At 56.6% G+C, this 23352-nt stretch overlaps 1 protein-coding gene and 1 pseudogene across 2 annotated transcripts; both read left to right on the forward strand.

The window, feature by feature from the left end:
* The first annotated feature begins 3542 nt into the window (after positions 1 to 3542).
* LOC139004916 (proteasome subunit alpha type-2 pseudogene) lies at positions 3543 to 4254 on the forward strand (annotated as a pseudogene).
* An 11427-nt stretch (positions 4255 to 15681) lies between these two features.
* CCDC9B (coiled-coil domain containing 9B) lies at positions 15682 to 21363 on the forward strand. 2 transcript variants are annotated; one of them, XM_070425179.1, is made up of 11 exons: positions 15682 to 15903; positions 16661 to 16774; positions 17010 to 17117; positions 17688 to 17843; positions 17935 to 18057; positions 18634 to 18830; positions 19122 to 19180; positions 19794 to 19847; positions 19949 to 20048; positions 20563 to 20605; positions 20688 to 21363. In XM_070425179.1, the coding sequence occupies exons 1-11, from the start codon at positions 15694 to 15696 to the stop codon at positions 21216 to 21218; spliced, it is 1695 nt and encodes a 564-aa protein (XP_070281280.1). In that variant the 5' UTR covers positions 15682 to 15693; the 3' UTR covers positions 21219 to 21363. The 2 variants fall into 2 exon arrangements, with proteins under 2 accessions (XP_070281280.1, XP_070281284.1); XM_070425183.1 differs by lacking the exon at positions 15682 to 15903 and adding an exon at positions 16407 to 16559.
* Positions 21364 to 23352: the final 1989 nt, after the last annotated feature.

A 23352-nucleotide genomic window follows, 5' to 3' on the forward strand; every position in this document is an offset into this window, starting at 1 on the left:
TGGGGCTGGCAGGGGGTCACAATGGACAACCCCAGAATGGACCAAGTGCGCACACAGTACATTCATTTTTTCCTGACCCACAAATTAGAATACATTATGTAACAGAAAGACCAAATTCTTGACATCAGGGCTCTCTGGTACTCATATAGTTGCTGAGCATAGAAGCACAAATGTTCGCGCGCGCGCACACACACACACACACACACACACACACACGGATATTATTCAGCCATAAAAAAGGAAGGAAATCTTCCCATTTGCAACAACATGGATGGACCTTGAGACATTATGCTAAGTGAAATAAGTCAGACAGAGAAAGACAAATACTGTATGATCTCACATGTGGAATATTAAAAAAACAGAAAACAAAAACAAATAAAAAAATTAAAAACCCCCTCAGCTCATAGACACAGAAAGCAGACTGGTAATTATCAAAGGTGGTGGGGGGCGGGGGAGGGTGTGAAATGAGAGAAGGGGATCAAAAGGTACAAACTGTTGCATACCTTAAACTAATATATGTCAATTAAACCTAAAAAACAAAAAGGCCTTGGGCTGTCTCCCCAATTCAGGACAAGTGCTTGAGGCTCTGAAAGGGAACTAGTCATACAATCCCTTCAACCCTCAGCAAAACCTCTCTGCCTGGCATGGCAGAGGCTATAAATTCAAGTATAAGTCAAGCAGAAGGTGGAGGTTCGGGGGCTTGGCCAGGAATGGGACCAGGGCAGGTGAACAGACACAGACACACAGACACACAGCACACAGACCCACACTGCACTGATGAGAGACACAGACTAACACACACAGATGCCTGACACCCACACTAAGAGACATAGGGGCACTGATACCAATTCAGTACACAGACACTTCTACCCAGAGAGACTATGGCCACACAGACCCCCCACCCGCTCTCACAGAGAGCCCCTCCTTCCCCTGCACAGCCGACAGAGCCAGACTCTTACCTGAGAGAGCAGGGCAGGGGTCAGGGGGAAGTTGGAGGCTCTCCCGGTCCGCGGGTGTGTTTGTATAGGGCGGTGGTTTGCAACCAGCGTGTTGCAGCACACAGGTGTGTCACAAGAATTTTTAAAAAACATGCAATACCTGACTATTTAGTCAGGGGCCTCTTTTCCCTTAGATTGTCAAATAAAAAAGTGATAACAGCCAACACAACAATAGCTGTCTAGTGTGAATGAATCAAAATTACACCTATTTTTTTGGGGGGGGGGTTTAAATCAGCAAAAAATGTATTTTTTGGCATGCGGCAGAATTTTAGTAAGTAGTTTACTAGTATGTGTGCCATGACATGAAAAAGATTGAAAATCACTGGTATAGCCCTGACCTGTTTGGCTCAATGGATAGAGCGTCTGCCTGCATACTCAAGGGTCCCAGGTTCGATTCCATCCAAGGGCATGTCCCTTTGTTGCTGTCTCATACCCAGTAGGGAGTGTGCAGGAGGCAGCTGATCAATGTTTCTCTCTCATCAATGTTTCTAACTCTCTATCCCTCTCCCTTCCTCTCTGTAAAAAATCAAGAAAATATATTAAAAAGAAAATCACTGGTATAGGGTGGGGAGGGGCTGGGATGGCTCAGCTGCACAGGGAGGATCGTGGGCAGAGGATGGGGAGGGGAAAAGGGGGGATGGGCTAATCTTGATCTGGGCAAAGAGGAGCTGGAAGCAGTTTGCACGTGTGTGTATATGTGTGTATGTGTGTGCATGTGTGTGCATGTGTGTGTATGTGTGTGTGTGTGTGTGTGTGTATGTGTGTATAACAGGCGGAGAGAGTAGGGAACAACCCATTACCTGATTGGTCTGGTAACAGGAACCAAGGCAGAGGTTTCAGACCCTGGCAAGGCTGTTCGCACCCAGGGACTGGCTCTAAATATTTGTGGAGCTGCTACTGAATCCCAGGCCTTTTGCTGCTTCACACACTTCAATCAACTGATTCATATCAAATAGATAGGATTCTCACCTGCTTCCATGGGTGGAGGAGGAAATAGTGACCTGGTGGAAGGAACAGGTGGATGATGTGCCCTGAATACCAAGTCCCAGTCCTGAGTGCTCAAATGTGCTTCTGCAACCCAGGGAGCCATATTGCGAGTGGAAATTGAACAAGTAAGAAAAGGGGGCTTTTGGGGTGGAATTTAGACAAGATAGAAAGGAACCTGGGGTTTTGAAGTCCAGGCTGCCAACTTGCTCTGCACTCTGCAAGCCCCTGTGCTCTGGCCTCCACTAAGCCTGACCTCTGCTGTGGGCCACAACCCTTTGCTCTGTGTGCTCTGGCTACACTGGCCTCCCCTTACGCCCTGCAGACAGACTGGGTACCCCTGTCACAAGCTCTCCTACCTCCCTGGTCCTTTCTTCTAATGTTTCTTGTCCCCCCCCTAGACTGTGTGCTCACCTTAGTATCCCAGGGACTGGCCCTTAGCAGTTCTCCTGGCACTTAGCAGGTGCCCAGTAAGTATCTGGTGAAGTTGGAGTGTAGCTGTTGTTGGTTAGTAATGAAAACGTTATATATATACATATATATATCCATTTCTGTGGTTTATGCTTTGTGTTTTTTCTCTCTGTTACATATTTTAAATATATATACATATATTTTATTGATTTCAGAGAGGAAAGGAGAGGGAGAGAGAGATAGAAACATGACTGATAAAAGAGAATCATCGCTTGGCTGCCTCCTGCATGCTCCCTAGTGGGCATCGAGCTGGCAACCCATGCATGTGTCCCCACCAGGACTCCAACCCTACCTCCTGGTTTATAGATCAGTTCATAGATCAATACTTATCCACTGAGCCATGCCAGCCTGGCTGTTTACATATTTTTAAAAATTATTTTTTTCTGGTAAAAGAAGGAGGAAAATATCTCCCATGATGACAGTCCCTGGCTGGCCTGAGCTCCTGCTGCCCACCCTGCAGCTCACAATGTCGGGCAACACTGGGGCCAGCTGAGACTCCACTCTCAGGCAGAGGGCTTGGGCGGCTTCTGTTTCAATCAAAAACAAGAACCATGTGAAATTGCAAGAGAAAGCAGAGAAGTTAAAACAGTCACTGTTCCAGGTTGACCTTTAAAGAGCCTGGGAGAACTACCTGCACCTGAACGGCAGTAAATTCATTTTTAAAAAGTAACACACTTAGCCTGGGCTGGTGTGTCTCAGTGGTTGAGTGTCGACCTATTGAACCAGGAGGTTATGGTTTGATTCCCGTCAGGACACAAGGACACATGCCCACTTTGATCCCCAGTGGGGGGCGTGCAGGAGGCAGCCAATCCATGATTCTCTCTCCCTCCCCCTTCCTCTCTGAAATCAATTAAATGAAAAAAAGTAACACATCTAGCCATGGCCTGTGGTTAGAAGTCAGCCTGTGCATGTTAGATTCCTGGTCAAGGGCGCATGCTGGAGACACCCAATCTCTCTCTCTCTCTCTCTCTCTCTCTCTCTCTCTCTCTCTCTCCCCCCACCCCCCTTCCACTCTATAAAATAAATGGAAAAATATCCTCCAGTGAGGATTAACAAATAAAAAGTTACATACCTAGTCTCCGGGTAAAGATGGCAGAGCGTGGTTGGAGCAGGTTACAGCTCCTTGCTGATCACGTTCAGCCGTCTGGTAAACTTGTCCAGATTGCATGTGCTTTAGCGGCTGTAGCTGGAGGAGCCCCCGCCCCGCTTCAGTGGGAATTAAAGCTGTAAATGGTGTGGTATTGGCAACTGAGGAGAAACAGAAATCCATTCTGTATGGTGAGCAAAGTGTACACAAAGTGGAGCCAGTCACCAAACATACAGGCTTGGCTATGGTGTCCCTCGCCCAGGTTAGAGTGCTTGGGCACAGAGGTGGGATCTGGCTCAGCAATCTTATCTTGTTTACCAAGAACCCATTCCCACCGCTCAGCTGCTGCAGAGTAGCTTCTGTGGTGCAGGAATACGCCCGTCACATAATGTTCGCCCATTGGAGAGTTTTACTAATTTGTGGTTGGAATGAGGGGTGACCATATTTATTTTATTTAGATCCATCAAGAGCCTACTTTGCCTGGAAAGCCACAGCAGTGGGAAAGAACCATGTGAATGGGAAACTTTCCTTGAGAAAAGATATAATGAAGATCTAGAACTTGAAGATGCCATTCATACAGCCCTATTAACCCTGAAGGAAAGCTTTGAAGGGCAAGTGACAGAAGATAATGTAGAAGCTAGAATCTGCCATGAAGCTGGATTTAGGAGGCTTACTCCAACTGAAGTTAAGGATTACTTGGCTGCCACAGCATAATAATGAAGTGACTGAAAAATCCAGAATTTCAGATTATCTCTATACTTAAACAAGTTTAAAGTATGCTTTGTTTTGCCAACTTTTTGCATACTTATTTCTACATGATTTAATGGATCAATGCTTTTAAAATGACACATAAATAATAATAAACTGTTAAGTCCAAAAAATAAAAATAAAATAAAAAGTAACATATCTATTGGCTAGATAGGTACTAGACTTATCTGGGTGTTCAATTTGTCAGGTATACAAATGTCTAATCACTATGCTGCATACCTGAAACTAATGTAATATTGTATGCTAACTGTAATTGAAAAAATATTTTAATAAAAAAATATTTGGAAAATATTTGGAAAAGCTAAAACTCGGGATCTTCTCAAATGTCCATGAATAGGCGAATGAATAAACAAATTGTGGTATATGCTTTTGATGGAATACTGCTCAACAATAAAAAGAACTTTGGCGGGGACTTCCGGTATCGTCCTTGGGGCGGACCTTGTGGCTTCCGTTAACGGACCTGCAGGGTTCAGCGCGCGGCTGAGCGTTGGTGGCGCGGAGGAGGAGGCTTGGGAGGCAGCGTCCCCGCTGCGCAGGGCGGGCCTGAGGCTGGTTGAGCCCCAAAACCCGGGATTGGGGTCCCCGAGCCTCCCGACTCCTCTCCGCCGCAGAGTCCCCTCAGCCTCACCCCATTGGACCCTCCAGCCTCGGTGCCGGCGCCGCTCGGGTCCCGCAGCCCAGGGCGCAGCGTCCAGCACGGATAGGAACTTTGAGGACGTGGCCATTGCCTTCTATCAGGAGTGGGGGCTCCTTGATGAGGCTCAGAGACTTCTGTGATGTGATGCTGGAAGTTTTTGCACTTGTAGCATCTGTAGAAGGCTCCGGTTCTGCTCGGCCATCCGGTTCTGCTCCGGTTCTTGATCTGGCTCCTGAAGTGACGTTTCTCTTCCTCCAAAGTCTGCCTCAGGCAGGTGAGCACTAAAACCCAGATCAGCAACGTCTCCCACACCACACGCCCCTGTGACTCCACTGCTGGGAATCTGCTCCCAAAAGATGAAAAAGGCCACGTCACAGAGATGCCATTTCGGTGCGATCACACCCGTCGGAAGGGCCAACACGGCCCATGACATGGGGATGGCCAAGTGCACTTTCCAATCAGGCAGCCACTGCCACGTGTGGCCACTGAGCACTGAACACGCAGCCAGTCTGAGCTGAGATGCGCCTGCAGTGCAACATATGCAGCAGGTTCCGAGGACTTAACCAATGTAAACTCTCCCATTCATAAGCTGCCCTGCAGGGGCGGAGGCGGTTACCTGTCTACCTCCTGCCCCAGCCTCTCCTTCTCCTGAGCGGCCAGGACCTTGGCCTCCTGATCCTGCTGCAGGGTCTCCCGCTTGGTGGTCAGGAGCTTCCTCAGCTCCTGCAGCGCTGCCTCCTGTTGGAGCTGGTCCTGCTGCCTGAGGAGGGAAACCCACCCGCAAGGCACAGACTCACAGGGGCCTGCACAGCCTCTGTGAGTGGCTTCTCTCTGCAGAGCTGAGGGAGGTGGGGATGGGCAAGGGTCTCCTCCAGCCATAGACCCCCACCTTCCCTCTCCCCCATGTGTCCCCAGGGTCCCTTCCAGTCCCTGTGAAGCAGAGGGTCCAAGGGAAACATGAGGGGCCACAGGGAAGGAGGGACAGGAGCCCTGGGGAGCCCGCCAGTCATCCCGCCAGTGGCCGGCACTCACCTCAGCCTGACCGCCTGGCTCTTCTCCTCCCCCCAGTTCTGTCAATCAACAAGATGGCCAGTGCCCCTGGGGGCCATACCTGCCCCGTCTCCCTGCCCTGGCTGAGAATGGCTGGTCTGAGCTGGAGCTAGCGAGGGAACTGGTCACCCAGGAATCACTGATCAATGACCAGGACACGGCTATGACCCTGGACGCTCCGTCTGGCAGGCAGAGCGACAGGGGGGCACGCGCTCTGGAGGGCCTACCTGCGAGGCCCTGTGCGCCCTCAGGGTGTGTATGATGTTGAACTGTTGCTCAAGGTCTCCCTCCAGCTCTTCATTGAGGGTCTCCAAGTGCTGGCTGCTGGCCTTTTCCTTCTGTAGTTGTATCCCCAACTCTTCCGCCTGCGGAGCCAAAGACCCAGCCCACAGTCAGGTCACAAACTGAACTTGGCTTTAAAGCAAACCCCACACCTGTCACCCCACGGGTCACCTGGCCCCCGGCTCACCCATGTGTTCCGGACACCACCCAGCGTTACCTGCTTCCAGAGCTGCCAGTTCTCCTCCTGCAGCTCCGTGCACTTGACGCTGCTCTCCTGCAGGGCCAGGGAGGCGCCCCGCAGCTCCTGGACTGTGCCCTGGAGGGTCTGCTTTTTTCCTTTCCAACGTCAGGATTCGGATGAAGGCTGAAGAGCAAAGTGAAGTCAGAGCCCAGATTCCAGAAGCTCCGCTTCCCCTCTCTGCCCCCGGCCCCAAGACGGCCCTCCCCCCGAGTCCTAGGTCTGAGGGGCTTGGGCTGAGCAGCTGGGTGCCCTCCCTTTTTCCCAGGGTGCAGTTGCTGTGAGCACCTGAGGGTTCCTCAGGCCGTTGTGGCCCCTCTGCTGGCTCAGCTGGGTCCGTTAGGGGAGCCCCCAGAGCTTAAGAAGAAAGGTTTCCGTGGAGGTGCCAATGCAAAGCTTCAAGACGGTGGAACCGTTTTTCACTAATTCTAACCTGACGGTCTATTCAAGGATTTCAGACTCACAGAGACGGCAAAGTGAGGCGTGGTCTGTGCCAGCCCTCAGAGTGGGGGGCTCAGCTGGGGGGTGGCAGGCTCGGTCACTGACCAGCATGTCTGCGGGTGGAGAGGCTCTGGGCGCGTGGGCCCAGTACTGCCAGCCCCGGGTGGAGAGCTCGTTGTGCGATTTCACGATGGCACGGAAGAAAGAATGAGATAGGAGATGTAAATTGCTTGAAGAATTCCAAACGAGATACAAACATAAGGTAAACACAGAAAAGGGCAGGTTTCCTCCCTTGGTTTGAAGCAGCGGAACGCAGAACAGAAAGGAGTGCACAGACCAGAGAAGAACGGGATTTCCCTGCCCCAGCAGGGGCGTGACTGTAGGTAAAGGAACGTGTGAGGGGCCAGGCGCTCCCTCACCTGTCCCTCCAGGGCCACATCCTCAGCCCAGGGAGCCTTTCACACTGCACTGCTGCTAGGGCTGCACCCCACCTGCTTCCTATCCCCCCACTCCCCCATTCCCGGGGTTGGAAGGACCTGGAGGGGACTCTGGCTTTCATGGCGGCACATCACGCGGGACCTTCTCATCGCCCAGCAAGGACAGCGGCACAGACCCTGAAGCCGGAACAGACTGAAGACCCCGAGCAGCAGGGAGCTCAGCAGGGGAGCAAACGCACCATCATGGCCGCAACTCCAGCTCAGCGCTCACCACACACAAACACGCATGCTCTCAGCACACGAAAACATGCCAAAGACTGTGTCCTGACAAGGCTACAAAGGAGACTAACCGCCTAAAACTCCACTAAGTCACAACCGGTGCTCATTCAAACGGCACCTGTGCAGCCTTCGCTTTAAAAAGAACACTTTTAAAAATTGGGGTGACCCTGGTGAGCGAGGCTCAGTGGTTGAGCGTTGACCTATGAATCAGGAGGTCACGGTGCAATTCCAGGTCAGGACACAGGCCTGGGTTGCAGGCTCCATCCCTAGTAGGGGGCATGCAGGAGGCAGCCCATAAATGATTCTCATCACTGGTGCTTCTCTCTCTGTCCCTCCTTCTTCCTCTCTGAATCAATAAATACATATATTTGGAGAGAAAACAAACCAAAAAAAAAAACCTTTGGTCCTGGCCGGTGTGGCCCTCACACCAAAGGGTCTGTTTGATTCCCTATCAAGGGCACATACTTGGATTGCAGGTTTGATCCCAGGCCCCTGTCTGGGCATGTGCAGGAGGCAACCAATCGATGTGTCTCATTCACATCGATGTTTCTCTCTCTCTCCTTCCTCTCCCTCCCTCCCACTCTCTCTAAAAATCAATGAAAAAAATACCGTTGGGTGAGGATTAACAACAACAAAAAAGAACTTCGCTATATGCTAAAATATGATTGAATCTCAAAATAACTGCGAATGAAAGAAACAACACATACTGTATAAGTCTGTCTAGAAAATTCTAGAATTTTGGAAAATTCTAGGAAATGTGAACTAATTATTAGTAGTATAGTATAATGACAGCAAATCAATGGTTGCCTGGGGACAGCATGGTGGAAATGGGGAGGGGATGGAAGGAGATAGTAGGGACACCAGAACACTTTGGGGTTTGATAGATATTTTCATTATCTTGATTGTGGTGATGGTTCATGGATTATACATAGACAAAACTTACCAATTGCACAATTTGTGCAGTTTATGGTACGTCAATTTGTTCTCACTTAGGGCTGTGAAAAGAGAAGTAACAGCCACACCAGAAAATTGTTTGAAAAATGGAGAGAAGGAAAAAGAGTGATTCTCCATTATTTTCATGGTGGACAGAAAAGTATTTCTGTGTGTCAGGTTCTTTTATAGTATCAACTAGAGGCCCGGTGCACAACATTTGTGCCCTTGGTGGGGGGGAGGGGTCCCTCGGCCCAGCCTGTGCCTTCTCCCAGTCTGGGAGCCCTTGGGGGATGTCTGACTTAGGCGGGAGCGGGCCTACGCCCTCAGTCAGACATCCTTAGCGCTGCTGCGGAGGCGGGAGAGGCTCCTGCCACCTCCACTGCACTCACCAGTGAGCCTGGCTTCTGGCTGAGCGGAGCTCCCCCTGGGGAAGCGCGCTGACCACCAGGGGGCAGCTCTTGCATTCAGTGTCTATCCCCTGGTGGTCAGTGCACATCATAGCGACTGGTTTGGTCCATTTGCATATTAGCCTTTTTTAATATAGGATTATCTCGTATCGGCTCTTGAAGATTAGTCTTGTCTTCCCTTCTTTTGTAGATAAAACAAATCCAGGATTCAGAGGCGTTAGGAAATTTGCCTGAGGCTACCCAGCCAGGGTACAGTTAGTCCCAACCACAGCCATCTGAGTCTAGCCTGGACCCCTTCTCCCCCCTACAGTTGTCTCTCCTTTCAGAAATGCTCTTCGGAACAATTGCAGCCTGCTTTGGTGACACTGTGGGCAAAGGACTTCGGTCCATGACTCGGTGGGGAGTTGTCTACTGTATCACCCATGCATTTGCTGTGACCCTGGCGGGGGGGGGGGGGGGCAGGGCACGGAAGGGGGAGGCCCATGGGGAAGTTTATGAAGGCATGGTGCTCACAGTGCTCCCACCCCTCAGCCCACACTGCGCGAATGGCAGGACTTGCGTCCACCCAGGGCCCGTCTTCGCCAGCCCTCCATGCCCCCAACCCCCTTCCAGGAATCCTCCTTTTCTCCTTCAGGGCCCCTGAAAACATGACCTCCCACTCCACATCCCCCAGCTTTGGCAGGGAGCCTAAGGGGGAGGCCTACGTCCTCCAGGACCCGCGGGGGCTGAGGGGCTGCAGGCTTGAGGAGCGCTGTAAGGGCTCCCTGCTCTGGTCTCAGGGTTCAGGGCCTCAGTTCTCACCATCTCAGGAGTCAAGGTCTGAGCTCACTGAGGAACGTGGTGGGAGGTAGGGAGGCGGCAGACCTGTATGATGAGGTGACAGAGAAGCTAGGACAGACTGAGGAGCCTGGCTGGGGTGGGAGGCCTGAGAGAAGCGAGGACGCCCACAGGAGGCCAGCACGAGAGAGTCGGTTTTCAGCAGAGCCTGATGCCCTGATCCTCCCTATCCAACCCTATGATGTGCAAGCAGGGCCTTAGCCGCACGTGTCCCTCTTTCCCTCGGCACCGTGCCTGGCAGGGGTGCGCGCGCCAAGTGCTTGGGCTTACTGTCTGGCTGAGAGAGGTGGCACCTTCCTGCCAGAAAGGCGCTACGTGGAAGAGAAAGGAACCCTGGGGCGCAGAGGAGACATTGCTGGGTGAGGGGCTGGGCTCAGGGAGAGGAGAGGCGGGAGGGCGTCTGCTAGTGGTAGAGGCCACGGCTGGGGTCTCGGGAAGGTGTGCACAGACGGTGAAGGCCGGAAGGCGCAGCGTCCCGCTCTGTGGCATCCCATCTCTCTCAGTAGAGCCTGCAAGGCCCCTTGCTCCTGGGCTCCTTGGGTGGGGAGGGAGGCAGCACAGCAGGCTCTTTGCATGGTTTGCGTGGACAGGTTTCTCACTGCAGGAGGGCAAAGGTGGCCAGCCCTGGAGAGTGTGCGGCAGGGCTGGGGCAGGGGCCTGAGTGCTGCAGACAGGTGAGTGGGAGGCCTCCACCCCTTCACCCAGGCTCCTGGGCCAAAGAGCAGCTGGTAACACCTGCCCTGGCTAACGCGTGGCTTTCAGAGCTTGACAGATCAAATGGCATCAGGTGTGCAAGGGTTTGGCGCTGTCAGATGTCAGTGGGAGGTGTTGCTGCTATTGTCAGCATGAGCACCGGGGACCTATTGAAATTCCCTTGCTCACACAGGGATCTTCCTATGGACAGGGCTCCACCTCTGGCCCCTGGCATCTCACTGACAGGCTCCTGAGAAGTTCCTTCTCCACCCCAGCCTCTTGCAACACCTTCCTTCCCCTGAAACCAAATGTCCAGGTTTGCCTAGAATTGAGGGGTTTCTGGAGGCAGGACTTTCAGTGCTAAAATGGGGTCAGTTCCAGGCAAACGGGGACAATTGGTCACCCTCCTGCTCACCCCACCCCCAGGCTGCTTCGTCTTCCCCGTGGTGAATATGGTGCCCTGGGTATTTCAGCATTCTCTCTCTCTCTCTCTCTCTCTCTCTCTCTCATGCTGGTTGACCTCTTCTGCCTTGAAGCCTCTAGTCCAGGGCATGCCACCCAGAGATGGGGCACACCACCCCTGGCCATTCCCTCTTGTGGGACCAGCCAGCTCTCTATCCCTCAAAACTTGCCCTACCTATCCCTAGAGGATGTGACTCCAGCCACACCTCACTCCCATGAGCGGCCCCTGGGGTGAGCTTCAAGGTGGAGGAGAGCCTGTCTATCCCATGCAACCCTCTCTGCCTGCCCAGAGGAAGGCGCACCCTGGGCACACGCAGGCAAGCCCGTCTATTCCACGCTTCCAGGGTCCGCAGGCCTGAGTCCTTGATGTTGTATCGGCCCTTCCCCTCTCTGCTGTGCTCCCCCCCAGCTGTGCTAATACTCTGAGGCCTCCTGCTCACTCTCCCTGGACCCCCACTGCTCTGCCTGGCCCAGACCCCTCCCTCCCAGCTCTGGACACAGCTTCCTACTTGTGTGCTCACCTCCTTGTCCGCCCAGCCAGGAAAAGCACACAGTAGGTGCCCTGACGGAGCAGCACTTGGCCTCTGGTGTGGGCAGCTCTGAGAAAAACACTCTGAGTTACTTTGCAGCCTCCAGGGAGAAGAAAGGTCCCCATAGGGGAGACCCCAGGGGTTCAGTGCCACACAAGGGTTCACCTCCCACTGCTAGGCCTAAAGCTGGAAAGCTCTAGAGGCCCCGCCCGGGTGTGCCCTGACAGCGGAATGGAGGGGTGGGTCCCCAGACCAGCTTTCCTTCTGCTTCCTGATGCCTCTAAGGCAGCGGTTCTCAACCTGTGGGTCGCGACCCCTTTGGCGGTGGAACGACCCTTTCACAGGGGTCGCCTAAGACCATCCTGCATATCAGATATTTACATTACGATTCATAACAGTAGCACCATTACAGTTATGAAGTAGCAATGAAAATAATTTTATGGTTGGGTCACAACATGAGGAACTGTATTTAAAGGGCCAGAAGGTTGAGAACCACTGCAAGTCTAAGGGCTTTGGCCCTGCCCCTCTCTGGCATGTGTGTTGTTGGGAGAGGCGGGCCCAGACTTTGTCCCTGGCACCTGGAGCCGACCCAGGACTGGTCCTTTTGGCCCAATCTCATGCACTCTGAGTCTTCACCCAGGGCCAGGCCTGGCCGGACCTGAAAGGCCTGCATATACTCTAGTCCAGCGGTCGCCAACCTTTCGGACCTCACGGCCCACCAGTGGTCCTCGGACCAGCGGCTGGCGACCGCTGCTCTAGTCAGTAGGACTGAGCACAGCAGTGTCTTCAGCCAGGAATAGGGGGAGTGGAGGGAGTGGGTCTGTAGGAAAAGAACACTGTGCTTTAAGCCACCTTCTTGTCTCTTATTCAGAGGGCTGCTGCCTAGTAACTGGGCTCTCGTGCAATCTAGCTTTGCCCATCCTCTTCCTCAGTATCCATCCACCCACCCAGAGCTGTCTAGTGGGGCCAGTGACCTCTAGGGGTTAGCCTCGGTCAAAAAGAATGGTCCCAGGCACCGGGATGTGAGCCTGGAACTGGACCCGGTGGGATCCAGAGGCAGGTGAAGCACAGGGACCGCTGCCAGGAGCTCCGGTGCTAGCTGGAGACGGGTGGCAGCCAGAGCCTGGAGTTCAGAGGCAACAAGGCCTGGGAGAGGGGAGCAGGCAGAGAAGACTCCTGGAGCGGGTGGGGTAGGAGCCCGGCCTTGTAGGACTTTCCGGGCAGGGAACAACATGAAGGGAGGCGCAGAAAGGATGCTGAGAATGTACGTGCCTCAGGATCTCCTGCACCAGGTCACAGAAGGTCTCCATACACCACACGTCTACAGTGTGTGCAGCCCCCGCATCCCTTGGGGTGCCTCAGAGAAAGCATCCAGAGGTGGCTATCAAGGTTCCCTGAGGCAAGAAAACTATTTTGAGCTGCACCCTAGTAGAGACACATACGGATGTTACTGTGTTTTTTCATTTCATTTGCCAGTGACTCGAAGTAGTTACACCTCATTTTATAGATGAGGACCAGAGGCATAAGGAACTTACCGAAAGCCACGCAGCCAGTAAGGGGTGAAGTTAATTTGGAATCCGCCATTGCTCTCTGCCTCGTTTTATGACAAGGTTGAGGAAGGGCAAGGAGTGCTTGTATTTAACCATCACCCATTCTGGAGACAGAGACCAGGGTCTGAGTAGCGCCCGCTCCATGGGCGTGGCCTCTGCCGGATCTGTGCTCCCGTCTCAGCGAGTAGTCCAGAGGGCCTTTCTTCCCCTGCAAGCGTTCCTCCTCTTTTCTTCCTCAACAGGAATCTCCAGACTTGCAGCCACCTGCCCTCAGGGTTGGCTCTGGGTCTGTGGCCCATAGACCCATAATACCTTCCAAAGGGAAGAGATGTGACCCAGACCTGTGAGGGGCGGGGGAGAGCGCTGGGCAAGGGAGGCAGGTGCCCTGGTGGTTTCTAGTAGTAGCATCTGTGCCTCATACAGGCTGTGCAGCCTAGGCAAATGGGGCTACCTTTCTGAGCTTCCTCGTCTCCATTCTGGTGGAGTTGGGAGGTGGGCATTACAGAGACTTAAGGAGGAGGAGCTGGGGGAGCAGGAGGAGTGAAGGGGAAGACCACGCCTCCCCAAACCGGGTTTTGCAACTCTGCTGCCCCCTAGTGGTGGCATGGAGTAACAGAATCAGGGTCTCCTGGAACTTCATGCTGGTCATCTCGCTGCCTCCCCCAGACAGAGAAGGGGGGTTCACGCTTAGAGGCCTTTACCAGTCCCCGCCTCCCTCAGGGCTGCCTGCGGTCTGGGTGAAAGGCAGGCACAGCCTGCCTATAGATAAGATACGCACAGCTGCGCCCAGGATGGCATGGGTTATTCCCTCACATATTCATTCTGTGAGTGGTGGTGGTGGGGCGGGGGTGGGGGGGGGGGGCGCGCGCTGTCGTTTGCAAGGCGCTGTGCCAGGCCCTTGGCACCCATTTCTGCTCTCAGAGAGCCTGTGTCCAGTGGGAGAGCACACAGGCGAATAAGGCCCTGGAGAAAACAGGAGCGTGTGGGGGCAGCTCTGAGGTGTGACAATGTAACGCTTGGGCAGCCCAGGACCAGAAACTGCGGGGCTCTGACTGTTGGTTTGTCCTGGGCACGTGGGCCTCCAGCCCCATGGGCTTCTGCCACTAGGTCAGTGGGGTCCCTCCTGGCAGGCCCTTCCAGAAGTGCCGGGCCACCCTCCCCACGGGCCGGCGGGATTTCCACCTGTGCCTCCTGTCCCCCTGGCTGGGAATGGGACCCAGGGCGACAGCAGACCTTGCCTCACCCTTGCAGCCTCTTCTATCGATACCCCTCCTCCTCGGCCTGGCCTGGGAGCCTGGCTGCAAACGTGGTAGAGAACATTAGTCTCAGCTCCATCTCCCCTCCCAGGCTGATGCTCTGCAGGCTTCCGGCTCCAACACGGTGTGGGCAGTGGACGGGAAGCCGGCCTGCCACGCTCCGGGGCCTGCCCACCCCCCCCCCCCCACCCCCGCCCGCCTTCAGAGGCTCTGCTGGAACTCAGCGGCTGTGGGGGGCAGCGCATGGAGAAGGTGGAGATGGGGCGAGTGTGCCTGAGAGAGAGGCCCAGGGCCAGGAGCCCGGGTGCCTCAGTTGCTGGGAAAGTAGACAAGTCTGACTCAGTGGGAACATCCGGCAGGAAAGGAAGAAAGAGCAGGGGCATTTGCAAGGGAACTCTGGGTCTGTGGAGACTGGAGGTGCGGTTAGGGCGCTGTGTGAGGGCCTGGCCAGGAAAAAGGCTAACCGTGGTGGGGAGGGGAGGGCCCCAGGAAGGGGGTTCCAGAGGAGCAGAGGTGGGACCTCTGGCTGGGCTGGGAAGACAGAGGGCAGAGGAGCTTTCTGCTCTGGAACCAGAAGGGCACGAGCCATGGCATGGGATTAGGGAAACGGAGGCCTTGTCAATCAGGGAGGTAGGGGATGCAGGCAAGCTGCTCCCCTGGGCACAGGGGCAGCCGTAGCTGTACAGGGAAAGTTGAGTGAGAAACTTTCCCAAGAATGGCTGCTTCCTTTCTCGGGTCAGGGAGGCCGAAAGGGCCAGCCCTAGAGAGCAAGGGCCCAGAGTTAGGAGCCTGAGGAGGGAAGGCTGGTGGCCAGCTGTGAGCTGTGGTGGCAAGGGCCCTTCACCCCGTTCCAAAGAGACACGAACGGCTGAGCCTCCCAGGAGGGCCTGAACTTTAAAATACAGGAAAGGCGAGGTTCAACCTAAAGGAATGAGTGACTAATGGTGTTATTTTAGGTATGAGTAGTATTTGGTAGCAGAGACTAGGTCAGGTGAGCTTCTTGATCGCTTCAGATTATGTTCTCACCAAGGCTGGGGAGGAGAGTGAGGGAGGCTCCTCTGAGGTGGGGGCCCTCAGACCAGGTTGCCGAGGGGCTGTGTCCTGTGTCCTGTGGGCCTTTCTCTACTAAAGGGAGGGCTAAAGGCCGCCCATCTGGCTGCAGGCAGGCCAGGCGGGGCCTTGCTGGGCACAGGGCCATGGGGAAAGCAGGGCCTGGGGCAGGTCCCCTGTGTCAGCTCGACCTGCCAGGGAGAAGTCCTGTCGGTCTGTCTGGGGACACTGGGCAGGGCAGGGAGAGGTGCTGGGCAGGACCAGCTGGCTGCCGGCGGCCTGGTCCTCGCCCTCTGAGGGTGGATGGGTGGGGGCAGTGGCCGAGGCGTTCCTGGCCGGGAGCCCAGAGGAGTCTTTTGTAATCACAACATGATCTCGTGTGCTGAGCAGCGAAGCCGGCAGGGAGAGGCCGGCAGAGGCCTGGCTCCAGTGGCTCCAGCGTCCCTCCTGCTTCGGCTCCCCCGGGGCTGCTCTGGAATTCTCTCCGTGCCTGCTGTTGCCATGCACTCAGCTGTGAGTGGCACCTCGCCCTTGGTGGAGGGCTTCTTGGGGCTGGGAGAGGGTTGAGACATCAGGAAGCCATACTCTGGCGGCAGCTGGGGACAGCTGGGCCTGGGAGGAAAAGGACTGTGCCTAGGCAGGCAGAGGGCTGGGCAGGGGCATTGGTGACCAAGGAGACCCTGCAGCCAGACAGGGAGGGACCTGGGCCTCCCTGGAGCCGGCTCCCTCCTGTGCCCACTGCCAGCAGCTCACGCCCCCGAGAGGCTGGACCTCTGGGGACAGCGCTTTCCCACAGGCTGGGCACAGGCCTGGGAAGTGGGGTCCAGGGCCTGGGAGTTCAGGACGAATCAGGGGCCTCTCTTCTCACTGTGGTTCTCGGCCTGCGAGCCAAACAGCTCGCTCCTCGGCCTCCTGAGTCCCCTGGCAACTTCCCAGTCACGGCAGGTTCTGCTGCCAGAGCCATTTATAACTCCCATTCCAGGCTGTGCTCCGCAGTGGCACTCCCTGGAGAGCCGGGGGAGGGGCAGCCCCTGCTGGGAGCCTGGGGCCTGGGTATGAGGCCTTGACCTGAGCCCAAGAATGCAGAGCGATGGGCAGACAGGCCTCGGGGGTGGGGGCTGGGCCCTCTCTGTGCCGTCTCCCCTTGTGCCCCCAGCTCCGGGCCTCAGGTCTGTTCCTTGGGTGGTGAGAATCAGGTTGATGGGGAGGTTGGGGCACTGGTGAGTGTTGGGCCCAGCAGTCAGGGTCGCGGGCCCCCTGCCCTCCGCAGGGGCCTCATGGGGCCGAGTCCCCGATGAACAGGCAGGAAGAGAAGGATGCAGAGCTGGACCGGAGGATAGTTGCTCTTCGAAAGAAGAACCAGGCCCTACTACGCAGGTACCAGGTGAGTGGGCTGTGCCAGGGGCGGGAGGACCAGCTGGGTGGGCTCTCCCTGTCTGACCCGCACCCCTTGTGCTGTGGTCTCTCCCTGAGGGCTCGGGCTGGGGACGGGGCAAGGGTGGGTGTGGTCCATCTCAGAGGCTCCGGAGGGTCTTGGTGGGACACTGCCTCCTGGTGTCCCGCTGGCGTCTGTGTCTCTGTGCTTCTGGGGCCTATGCTGACCCCAGCTCGTCCCACAGGAGATCCAGGAGGACCGGCGGCAGGCGGAGCAGGGGGGTATGGCTGTGACCACACCGGAGCTCCTGCGCCCTGACAGCCTCACCGTCACCATCAGCCAGGTTCCCGGTGTAAGCCCCACCCGCAGGCAGGGCAGGCGGCAGGAGGTGGAGGCCCAGCCCACGTCAGGGGAGGACAACCCCCCTGCCCCTCTGCTTCTCCCACTTACAGTCCTGGGCTACTCTCCAGCCCCCAACCCCAAGCAGCCCAAGCCACTGCTGTCCCCCATCCCCTAAGGGCCACAGATGAAAGGCCAACCAATAGAAGCCTCCTCATACCCATTTCAGCCCCACAGCCCTGTACATAGGCCTCAAAGCCTGGGCTACTCCTAAACCCCAAACCCCAGGGGTCAGGGAACTGGGACTGAATGCCAGGAACCGTGGATGAGGGACAAAGCCCCATTGTCCAACTGCTCTGCACTTCCCAGCTCAGAGATGACCCGTCGCTGTGGCATCTTGGGCCCCAGGGTGGCCCCAGGCCTCGATAACCTAATGCCACTGGCATGTGAACACCCGTGGAGTCAGCTTCTCTGCGGGCATTCCAGGGAGGGCCAGGGTGGAGCCCTGCCTGGGGAGCCACCCAAAGGACCCAGCCCCCAGCACTACCCACAAGGCCTGAGGGCAGAGCACCTCATTCTGCAGGAGAAGCGGGTGGTCAGCCGGAACTGGGCAAGGAGCACCCTTGGGCCCGGAGCAGCCAATGAGATGCCGGAGGATGAGGAGGTGGGAGACCTCGCTGATACTTTCTGCTTGGGGGAGCGGGTGGAGCTGGCCGTGACCATGGAAAACAAAGCCGAGGTGAGCAGGGTGGTGGGGGCAGCCCAGGGGCCCGGTGTGCAGCCTCTCCTCCCCCCCGCTCTGCCACATTGCCCGGACTCACCTCCCCCAGGCCAAGCGGATCGTAAGTGAGAAGCCCAGACCGAGGAACCAGGGGGCAGAAGGGTCACCTGGAGAGGGCGTGGGCCGGAGCTCCTTCATGCACATGGCTGCCAGCTTGGATTCTGCTCGGAGGGTATATCTTCAAGAGGGGATGGGGACATGGCCAGGCAGCACCAGCAAGAATTCCCACCCTTTCTTCCTTTCTCGGGCCAGTCCCTCTGTTGGGTGGTCTTGCAGTGAGAGTCAGGGTAAGCCAGACCCGTGATCCAGCCCCTTACCCTATCTGGACCTCTGGTGGCAAGTGGGTGGGGCCGGGAGGGAGCCAGGGACCAGCCACGTGTGAGGTTCGACCTCTAGGTGGCAGCAGCACCTAGTCCTGGCTCTTGCTCACAGCCACTGGGTGCCCTCACGCTAGGCCTGGCCACACCCCCCTGCAGCATCCCCGTGGGTAGGTGCTACTATTTCCCCGTTTTACAGACGAGGAAATGGTACGCAGAGAGGTTAAGTAACTGCCCAAAAGACACAGCTAGCCAGTGGCTGGAAACCATGCCTATCGCAAACAGCACACTAGAGATGGAACATATCTAATGTTTACACGGGGGCAGTGAAACCTTGAGAGAGGAAGGGGTTAGTAGACTCTGGATTTCCATTCCAAACTAAGGGCACTTTCTGCTGCTACCCCATAGTTCTGAGTGTCTTTTCCTGGCAGGGTGCCCGGGAGCCCCGGAATCCAGGCCTGGGACGCTCAGCTCCCCACCGGCCGGTGTGGGGGCCCCTAGAGGAGGGCTGGGACTATGCGCAGTGGAAGCAGGAGCGGGAGGAGATTGACCTGGCCCGCCTCGCCCGGCACAGGGATGCACAGGGTGACTGGCGCCGCCCATGGGACCTGGACAAGGCCAAGCCCACGTGGGTGGCAGGGCAGGGAAGCTTGTTGGGCTGACGTGCTGTGGGGCTTGGGGTCGGCTCACTGTGGGTGCTTCTTGGAGAGCTGCTAGGACCCTCCGGGTGGTGAGGGTCTGCCTGGGCCTTCAGGTCAGGGCTCTGTGTGAGCACTGGGTCCCCCATCTTTCCTGGGCCCACCATCTTCCTGCTGCCCTCAGTTCTGGGGCTCGGGTGGGGGAGGTGGAGCAGGTGTGGGTCTTGCTGCAGCCTCTGTCCTCCCTGCACCAGCAGCCTGACGCCTCTCTGTCTCCACAGGCTCCAGGGCTCCAGCAAGCCTCAGGATGAGGGCCCCGGCAGGGCAGGCGGCACCAGGGGTGAGCCGCACCCCACCTCACTCCCTGCCCCTCTTCGGCTTTTTTTTTTTTTTTTTTTACCCCTGTCCCCCTCTTCCTCTCTTTTCTCTGTCTCTTGGTTTGCCACTTATTTTTAGAGCTGGAAGGAAGCATGGAAGAACATCTTCCTTCCTCTCCCTTGCTATCAGAGGAGGTCACCATGTCCTCCCTGCTCACCCTCTAAACCACAGCTCCTGCCCCTGGTTCTGACCCCAGTTGTCTGGGGAGAAGCTCACGAGGAAGTCTGTGCTGGGTCCCGCTGAGCTGTTGGCGCCTCCCGGGTGAAAGCCCGAGTTCCCCTGCCCTTGGCCTGACGCAGAACAGAGCTCTGCAGATCCCTGGCCCCTTGTCTTACACATGGGGAGGCTGGTGCTGGAGCGGCTGGCCTGCCGCTGAGCCAGGAGTGGCAAAGTGAGCAAGGGACCCAGCCCTCCTGATGGCCAGACCAGGGCTCTGTGTGGGAGCCAGAAAACCCACAACGGGACCAGGAATGACCCACAGCTTCCTGGTCCTGGGACAACTGGGGTCCCTGCTCCAAACTGGTGTTTGGATCCTTTGTCACCCTCCCTTTCCCCATTTCCCTGGCCTCACTTAGGTCCCAGGAGCCACGGGAAGCTACAGCCCCCACCACGGTCCCCTGATGGCAAAGGTGAGTTAGGAGGGAGGGAGGAGCAGGGTCCCATGAGCTGGTGAAGGAGCCGGGCTGCGAAGGCCCTCTTCTCACATTGATTTGTGGGCCATTTCTTGCAGGTGGTACTACTCGGGGTGGGCAATCTAGCAGACCCTTGGTGGCACTGGCCCTACACAGCAAAGCCCGAGGGACGGAGAGGCTGACTGGCAGGGCCCGCAGGTAACAGGGGGCAGCGTCTGAGCTTCCTGGTTTCCTGGCTCCCCTCTGCCCCAGGAATTGAGGACCCACACTGGTCCGGGTGCCCGCTCCGGCCCTCCGGGCCTCTGCCTCCTGGTTGCCTGCTGCCTGCGGCCTGGTGGCCAGTTAATGAGATGCAGGGAGAGGCCATCAGCAAAGGCAGCAGCCGCAAGAGCCTGGTGCCCAGGGAGGCCGGTGGTAATTACAGCAGTTACCTTCCCCCGGGAAGTCAGGTGCCTTTCCCAGGCAACGCAGGCAGGGACGTGCCTGGAGTCTCCACAGAACTCAGGGTGCTTCAGGCTTGGCCATAAATAGCAGCGGGGGACCTGAGATGGGGCTAAGGAGGGCAGTGTTCAAGGCGGGTTGGAAGGGAGGCATCCCGGAGCCTTATTCTGGCTCTGTTGCTCCTGAGACCCTGGAGCCCCTGGAGTCACAGTGCTGGTGACGTGAGTGGGGTGGATACGAGTAGGGCCTACTGTGTGCTGTGTTTTTCCAGGTGGGAGACAAAGGAAGACAAGGAGGAGGTGGAGAGGCAGGAGGTGGGTACCTGGACAGAGGGTGGGGCGGGCTAGGGACATGAGCCCTGGTTGGCCAGCCAGCAGTGCCAATCTCTTGTTTCAGGGAAGTGAAAGCACCAGCCAGACTCTGAGTGAGAAAGAACATGCACAGACACAGAGCAGGATGGAGCAGGGCAGACCCCCGAGTGCCCTGGCAACCAGCCCAGCTCCAGCATCCCCGGAGGGGACAAAAGGGGAATCAGAAGCTTCGACAGCCAATCCGGTCCCTGGCTCTCCTCAAAACACTGACTTGGTTCCCCTTGACCTCTCTCTAGGAGGCGCCGGTAGCCCCGGGCCTGGGAAGAGCGTGTGCCTGAGGCCTGGTGCCCAGGAGAGTCCTGTGTCCCCGTGGGATGGTTCTGAGCGGCCTGTGTGGTGGGATGAGCCCCAGGCTGAGCAGGAAGTCCAGGCTTGCTCTGAGCCACAAAGAAGAGCAGGGCCCCTAGAACCCAGAAAAGACAGGTCTGGCAAGGCTGGGGCCCAGCAGGGCCTGGCACCGCGAAGCAGGCCCCCCAGAGGAACTGGCCAAAGAGCGAGGGGCACAGGAGGTGTGAGGAGTAGAAGAGGGGGCCCTGGCCCTGCAGGGAGATGCTGAGCAAAGCTCCTGGAAGCAGGGCCACCAGACTGGGAAGAGAAGGAAAGATCGCAGTCAAGAGCCTTCTTTGTGATGGGCGTCTGGTTGCTGTGGTTTATGGCCGTCTGGCTCAACAGTTTGGCAAACTCTCTGGCACAGTGACATGTGGGGGCAAGGAGCTGTCCTTCCCTGCACCTCATGTGCACATCCCTGTGCATGTGTGTTTCCCACCTGGTCTCTGAGGCTGGTAAGCCCTCTCTTGGGTCTACTGCAGCCCTGGCCACAAGCTGGCCCCGCCCCTCCCCACCCCACCCGAGGGAGAGAGCAAGGTGAGAAGCACTTAGCACCTGGCTGCGTGGCCTCCCTCTCCATCTGCCAGCGTCCAGCTCCTCAGTGCAGGCCCCCAGCAGCTGGCATGACCAGTCCAGGCCTGGGCCCTTCCCCTCGCCTCTGCCTTGCACCCAGATGACTCACAGCCCCAGACTCAGAGGGTGGCCAATCCAGCGGCCAGAAGCCTTCTGCCCTCTGGAAAAGGAGGCTGAGGCCCAGAGAAAGGGAGGCCACAGCTGCAGAGGCTGAGCTGGGGCTAGAAGAGCAGGCTCAGGTCTCCCCTAGAAAGACGTCCTTTCTGAAATGAGGTGAGAATGGGAGGGGAGGGAACAGTCTCCTCTCCCCACAGTAAAGTGGGAGAGCTTACCATCAGGGACCACCCCCCACACCAGATCAGGCACTGAGTGCACCCTGAATGGGGACAGGGAGCCACCCTGCAGCCTGGGGTCATTTCCTGTCATCACCTACTTCCTCCCCCACCACCTCACTGCACCACAGTCAGGCAAAAGCAGGGACTCAGACAGGATCTCAGAGATGAGAAACAGCGACTCTCCATAAGTACGACAGCAGGGCTTGTCTTTCCGACTTAAGTCTCCATTTCTGCCCCTCCTCTGAGGCCCACGTCTGGTGAATTATCCAGACTCCGCACAAGCTGTGGCTTCCTCTCAATTCAACAAACATTTCCTGAGCACACACTACCAGCAATGCAGCCTGTGGGCGACAGTGACTTTGCCAGCAAGAGGGAGGGAGGAAACCTAGTCATCCGCCAGATCCAGCCTGCACAGCAGGAACCGTTCTTCAATGTAGGTGCCCGACAGGGGACAGGGACTGGGATGGTGGTAGGAACCCTTCCTTTCTCATCACGTGTACCCTTTGCCCCCGAGCCCTTGCCTGGATCTCCCCATGGGACCCCCTCTGCTCCCCTCCTCTCTGCTCCTGCCATGGCTGCTCCTCTCTGGTCTCACCGGCTTCCCTAGGTTCTCTGGGGAGTATCCAGATTGTCCCCAGGATTTCCATTGTCAAAGTGAGGCCTTGACCATGAGGTCGCAGCCTGGGCTTCCTCACTGGTTCTCACTCCACCCTCCCCAACTATTCAGGAAGCGTGAGGAGGGGCTCCGACGGTTTCCAGCAGTGCTTCTCACATGTTAAGGCCCAGAGTAATGCAGATTCTAATTCAGCAGGTGGGGGCAGGCCTGGGAACTTTCATTGCTGATGCATCTCCAGCTGGTGCCTATGCAGCTGACTCCTGGACCACACTTGGGCAGTGAGGGTTTGGACCAGCATATATGGGGGGCTGGGGGCAAAGACAGGCCGGACTCTCCCTGCCTGCTGCTGGCTGTGAGGGACGAGGAAGCGCTGCCCCTGTGTGGGGAGCTTCCTGGCTTCAGAGCTGGTGGGAAGCTGAGGCAGCTGGGAAGATGCTGGAGAGGCCAGTGAGTGGGGCTGCCAGCTTCCTGTGGTGGAGAGTGAGAAAGCTGGGCGGGAAAGGGCTGAGATGAAGGGGCTGGAAGAGGCTGGTGTGGGTTGGTCAAAGGGGTCTGGAAAAGGCTTGGGAACATTCCTATGCGTATGGGAGGAAGACCCCTGTGAAATGAATAGGCAAGAATGAGAGTCCAGCTCAAGCTTTCCTCTCGCCTTCCAGTCACACAGATACGGCGTTGGAGCTTTGCTCTGGCCCTGGAGCCCATGACTCCCAAAGGATGGCGCTGGGGTAGGCAGAGCCCTTGAATGCAGGTGTCTCCAAAAATAATTGTGATCAAGACTTTGAATTCTAAGGTTCACAAACTTCTCCCAATGCCAATGCTTCTTACTGTACAGATGTGCC

This window comes from Myotis yumanensis, unplaced genomic scaffold (assembly GCF_028538775.1).
Source record: "Myotis yumanensis isolate MYYU_CA2020_CCGP unplaced genomic scaffold, mMyoYum1.0.hap1 SCAF_1, whole genome shotgun sequence".
In the NCBI taxonomy this organism is placed as follows: Eukaryota; Metazoa; Chordata; class Mammalia; order Chiroptera; family Vespertilionidae; genus Myotis; species Myotis yumanensis.

Bases quoted from the DNA above. Each gene is read 5' to 3' on its own strand.
- CCDC9B (XM_070425179.1), top strand. From the start codon at position 15,694: ATGGGTGGGGGCAGTGGCCGAGGCGTTCCTGGCCGGGAGCCCAGAGGA. The intron at 19,181-19,793 runs GTGAGCCGCACC...GGCCTCACTTAG, and splicing joins CAGGGCAGGCGGCACCAGGG to GTCCCAGGAGCCACGGGAAG. The intron at 20,049-20,562 runs GTAACAGGGGGC...GTGTTTTTCCAG, and splicing joins CTGACTGGCAGGGCCCGCAG to GTGGGAGACAAAGGAAGACA.